Raw genomic sequence first — 4,487 nt, 5'->3', positions numbered from 1 at the left:
TTTCAATCCCCCAGCCTATGCTGCTCCTGGGAATTGCCCTGACAGAGCTGCAGGACCCTGAACTTGGCCTTGTTGAACCTCGTGAGGTTTACACTGGCCCACTTTTTGAGCTTGTGATGTTGATTCCTCTTCTTGCCTCAGCACTGCTGAGACCATAACTGCCACGAAAAGTGTCCAGTTCGTGTCTGCTCAGTATGAGAGAGGCACAACCATGCTGGTGTAAGTCCAGCAAAGGGCCATGGAGCCCATGAAGCAGCTGGAGCCCCTGAGGCAGGAGGGGCTGCGAGAGGTGGGGCTGTTCGCCTCTAGGAGAGAAGGCGCGGGGGCACACCTCATTGCAACGGATAAAAGAGCTGATGGGAGGGATTGAAGAACATAGAACCAGACTGTCCTGAGTCCTATCCACTGAAGGGAAAGGAGGTAATAGGCACATATTGAAATATGGGAAATTCCACGAAAACGTAAGAAAAGACTGTGTTAGTGTGGGGGTGCTCAAGCACCGGCTGGAGCTCCCTGGACAAGTTGTGGCTTCTCCATCCTTGTAGGTATTTGGAGCTTGACAGGACTTGGACCTGAGCCTCCTCCAAAGCCTGACTCTGCTTTGAGCAAGGATAGTTGGACTAGACGATCTCCAGAGGTCCCTTCCAACATCAAGGATGCTGTGATTCTGTGATGGGCAAAAGATGGGTGCTGCACAGCTGTCCCTAAGAACGAAGAACTGGTTGGGAACATTGGAATCAAGGGCAGCCTTGGCTGTCACACCTGAAAAAAAGAGAGCTCAAGACCTGAAGATAGGAAGGAAAGCGAGTAGCAGAGTACAACTCTTGCACTTCAGGCATGCTGATTTCGGCCTTGTCAGTCAGCTGGTAGGGAAGATGCCATGGAGACAGATGTGAACCAGGAAGGAGCTCAGAAAAGCAGGCAGGTCCTTAGGCACCTCATGGTCCAAGAGCAAGAACTGTCCAGGCCAATGCTCAGAAAAACAAGCAGACATCTCAGCAGACTTGCTTTGGCTAAGTGAGGTACTCAAGGCGGTGCACCAACATCAAAAGGTGGCATCCTGGATGTGAAAGGATGGATGAGCTGCAAAGAAAGAATTTGGAAAAAATTCCTAGACACATTGAGACATTGATAGAAAGTCAAAGCTCAGCTTGTGTTGAGTCTTGAAAGGGGCAGACAGAGCTATAGGCAAAAAGCACAAAGAACAACACATACCCCTACAAGAGTAACAGAAGACTGACGCTGAAAAATGTGGGCTCACTGCTGACTGGGGCAGCTGATTTCCTGAAAAGCAGGCAGGCTGGGAGGCGTCAGTTCGTTCTCTCTTTCAGTCTCCACCTACAATGTCTCCCAGGCTGCTTTGCCCTCTGAAAGAGTTGAAGAAAGGAGGGGGAGTCCTTCCAGCAGTGAGTGGATATAAAATCAAGGACTGTCTGAGAAAAATTGATCTGTACAAGCCTGTTGATTTTCTCTAGGACAAGGCTGCTAGAAAGGGAGACCTAGACCTTCTGGAAGACTGGGCCACAGGAGCCTCATGGCATTAAAGACAAATGGCAAGTCCGGCACCAAGAAATGAAGAACCTCCTCTTAGGTAGATCTACCTGCAGAGGCAGGGTCAACCTTGGGGAGAGACTCGGAGGGTGGAAGGGAACGGACAGACAGGTCTCATCTTCCTGGACAAAGAGACCAGGCTGTGGTGAGGAGCTGTCCTGACTGCTCTATGGAGGGAAAGAAAGGCTTTCAGAAAATTTCTCCCCACCGGTCAGGGCTCTTACTTGGGTCTCAGGTGACATGTCTTCATGAAGCATTAGGGCTTCAAGCACACCTCCTCACCCATGCCCCAAAGGGCTCCTCTGGCATGACCACAAGCCAGCACCATGGGAGATGCAAGGAAACTTCCCCCAACTCCCCGTTGAGTGACGTCTGTCAGGACCTTGAGGTGTCATGTGCTGGAGGATGCTGAGGGATGGGAGGTGCTCAGAAGGGCCCAGAGTACACAACCAGCTCTCAGACTACATGAAGGAGGTGATGCACTTCCATGCTCTGCTGTCATGGAGGCAGCTGAGACGTATCCCAGGAGGGCAAGGTTACGCCTTCATGAGGCAAGCTTCCTGGGACGGACTCTCCCTACACATGGCGAGTCACACTCTAATTGTGGATTGGCCGTGTGTCAGCCTTTTGGTGTGACGCCAAGCCAGGAGTGCGTGCTGTTTGCAGGTGCATGTCCCACACAAGACTGAATTGCCCTGTGGCCAGGGCAGTTCCATCCATGCCCAGGGAAAACCATCTCTGAGCACTGGGCTGTACCTGAGTACACAGCTCCAGGCAGCCATTGCACTCAAAAGAACCCTCTTGCCGGCACTGAAAAATCATGGATTGGTCACAGGATGGTCAACATGTTTTAGAAATGTGTCTTCTGCTGGTCAGGGTCGAAAGTGTGTGGTTAAAGTGCGTGGTGGTGTGAGAAGAGTGGGAAGAACAAGACACTGTCCCAAGCCTCAACACACGCCTCTGGTAGTGAGGATGGACCTGACTCCACAGGGCTTGCTGAGGGTTTGTGAGGGCAAATTTGTCCTTCAGCAAGGCTGCTGAGAGCATTGGTTGGGGAACCCCAAGAACTGCCACAAGAGTGGATGGCTTTACCAAAGAAATCAATGTCTCCCCAGAAGGAGAAGCTTTCCTTGGGCAAAGGGCATTTGAAAGCACCACCCACCTATAGAGGCAATGACCAGTGACTGCTGGAGTGAGTATGGAGGGAGGCAGCAAGGTAGAAGGATGCAGCATGTCATCAGTCACACAAGTCCTTGGGCACTGAGGAGAGGAATGTATTGGTGGGAAGACACGTACACCTGCCTGCACAAGGGGTTGAAAACAACCTCATCAGATAATCCCCAGACCCATGTTCTCCATATGTGAGACACATATAGCACTTGAAGGCACATCTTCTGCCTGTGCTGATGTGATCCTGCTCATGAGAAGCTTCAGCCTCTTATCCCAGTACTTCAAAAGAGCCTCTAAGGCCTCATGGTCATTCAGAAATGAGGAAATTAAGTGACAGCATTGGCAGAAAACAAAGCACAAACTGTGCCATTAGGTAGCATATTTTGCTTTGGAGGTGAGTCTGTTGGAAAATTACTGCCCGCGTGCAGTAACTTTCGGCCTGGGGCGGTGCAGGAGCAGTATAAAAGTGGGCCTTCTCCTCAGTCTGTCATCCACTCTTCTCACCTCAATCTTCTTGGGAAAAAGGTGAGTGTGAAGCTCTTTCTTGTCTTCCTCAGCCTATACCTGCCATTTTGTCTTACAATGACTCTTGAAGCTGCTTGCATTGGGAGAGGGAAAGGGGTGGACAGTGTGGCATGGGGAGAGGCTGTGGCTTTGCTGACATGTCTCCTGAGCTATGGAAAATGTAGGGACCTCCTTGGGCATGGTTAATCTTGGTAGAGGGATTGCGGGCTGAGGGATAGGTTCTCCCTTGTTGTGGGATGACAGACCACTCTTCATCCACCTTTCATGCTTTACATTCCCTGCTCTCTGTCCCAGGTGCACCTCCAGCCACAAGACATGTCCTGCTACAACCCTTGCCTGCCTTGCCAGCCCTGCCGGCCCTGTGGCCCGACCCCGCTGGCCAACAGCTGCAATGAGCCCTGTGTCAGGCAGTGCCAGGACTCCACCGTCGTCATCCAGCCCTCCCCCGTGGTGGTGACCCTGCCCGGACCCATCCTCAGCTCCTTCCCACAGAGCACTGCCGTTGGAAACTCCACCTCTGCTGCCGTTGGCAGCGTCCTCAGCTCTGCGGGAGTGCCCATCTCCTCCGGGGGCTTTGGCCTCTCCGGCCTCTCTGGCTTGGGCAGCCGCTCCTGTGGCACAAGGTGCCTCCCCTGCTAAAGCTGCTGGCAATGGCCATGGGGGAATGCCCCAGGGACCCAAAAGTTGGCATTGGAACTAGGGAAGGAGCATTGGGTTATTGCTTTCAGAGGGGCAGAGCAACCCCAACACCCCTTGCAAAAGGATAGTGCCAGCCTGGGTTCTCAGAAGACATGGCCCATGTCTGTCTTTCCCTTCTTCCACTCTCTCCTTTCCCTCTTGTATCCTTGTTCTCTTGTGCTGCCCTGGGCTGTGAGCCCCACAGCGCCAGCCTAGGGAGGACCTGCTGGCCCTGCCCCCTCTCTGGGGCAGGCAGATAGACACCTGGTGGGATTTCTAACACAGCCATGGGGCACAGATCCCTGTCTGCTTCTCTTGCTCTCTGTCCTGGGATCTCCACTCAAAGCGACCGTGTTTCCCTTTTTTTGACTCATTAAAGTTCATCTGCATCCCAGCCCATGCCTCTGTGTCATCGTTTTACTTGCAGACACTCTTCTAAGATGCCCAGGGACAGAGACATTGCTCAGGGATGGTTTTGGGAAGGGGTTGTTGGGGATGTTTGTGCAGTGATTGGTAACAGGATTGTATAGGGTCTTCCTAGGATGGAGTTAAGTTTCACCATA

General features: G+C 52.4%; 1 protein-coding gene across 1 annotated transcript; it reads left to right on the top strand.

Annotated features, from left to right (window-relative positions):
* Nucleotides 1-238: 238 nt before the first annotated feature.
* Nucleotides 239-3,885, top strand: LOC128919498 (feather keratin 1-like). The gene is made up of 2 exons (XM_054224794.1): nucleotides 239-289; nucleotides 3,541-3,885. The coding sequence occupies exons 1-2, from the start codon at nucleotides 239-241 to the stop codon at nucleotides 3,883-3,885; spliced, it is 396 nt and encodes a 131-aa protein (XP_054080769.1).
* The last annotated feature ends 602 nt before the right edge of the window (nucleotides 3,886-4,487 follow it).

The sequence above is a fragment of the Rissa tridactyla genome, chromosome 19 (assembly GCF_028500815.1).
Source record: "Rissa tridactyla isolate bRisTri1 chromosome 19, bRisTri1.patW.cur.20221130, whole genome shotgun sequence".
NCBI lineage: Eukaryota > Metazoa > Chordata > Aves > Charadriiformes > Laridae > Rissa > Rissa tridactyla.
The sequence above is the reverse complement of the archived record's forward strand: the minus strand, read 5'-3'. Positions and strand labels throughout refer to the sequence as shown.

What these genes read in the sequence shown, in the direction of transcription:
- LOC128919498 (XM_054224794.1), top strand. Translation starts at nt 239, where the DNA reads ATGGAGCCCATGAAGCAGCTGGAGCCCCTGAGGCAGGAGGGGCTGCGA. An exon ending in GGCAGGAGGGGCTGCGAGAG is followed by an intron (nt 290 to 3,540) that starts GTGGGGCTGTTC and finishes TCTCTGTCCCAG; the next exon opens with GTGCACCTCCAGCCACAAGA.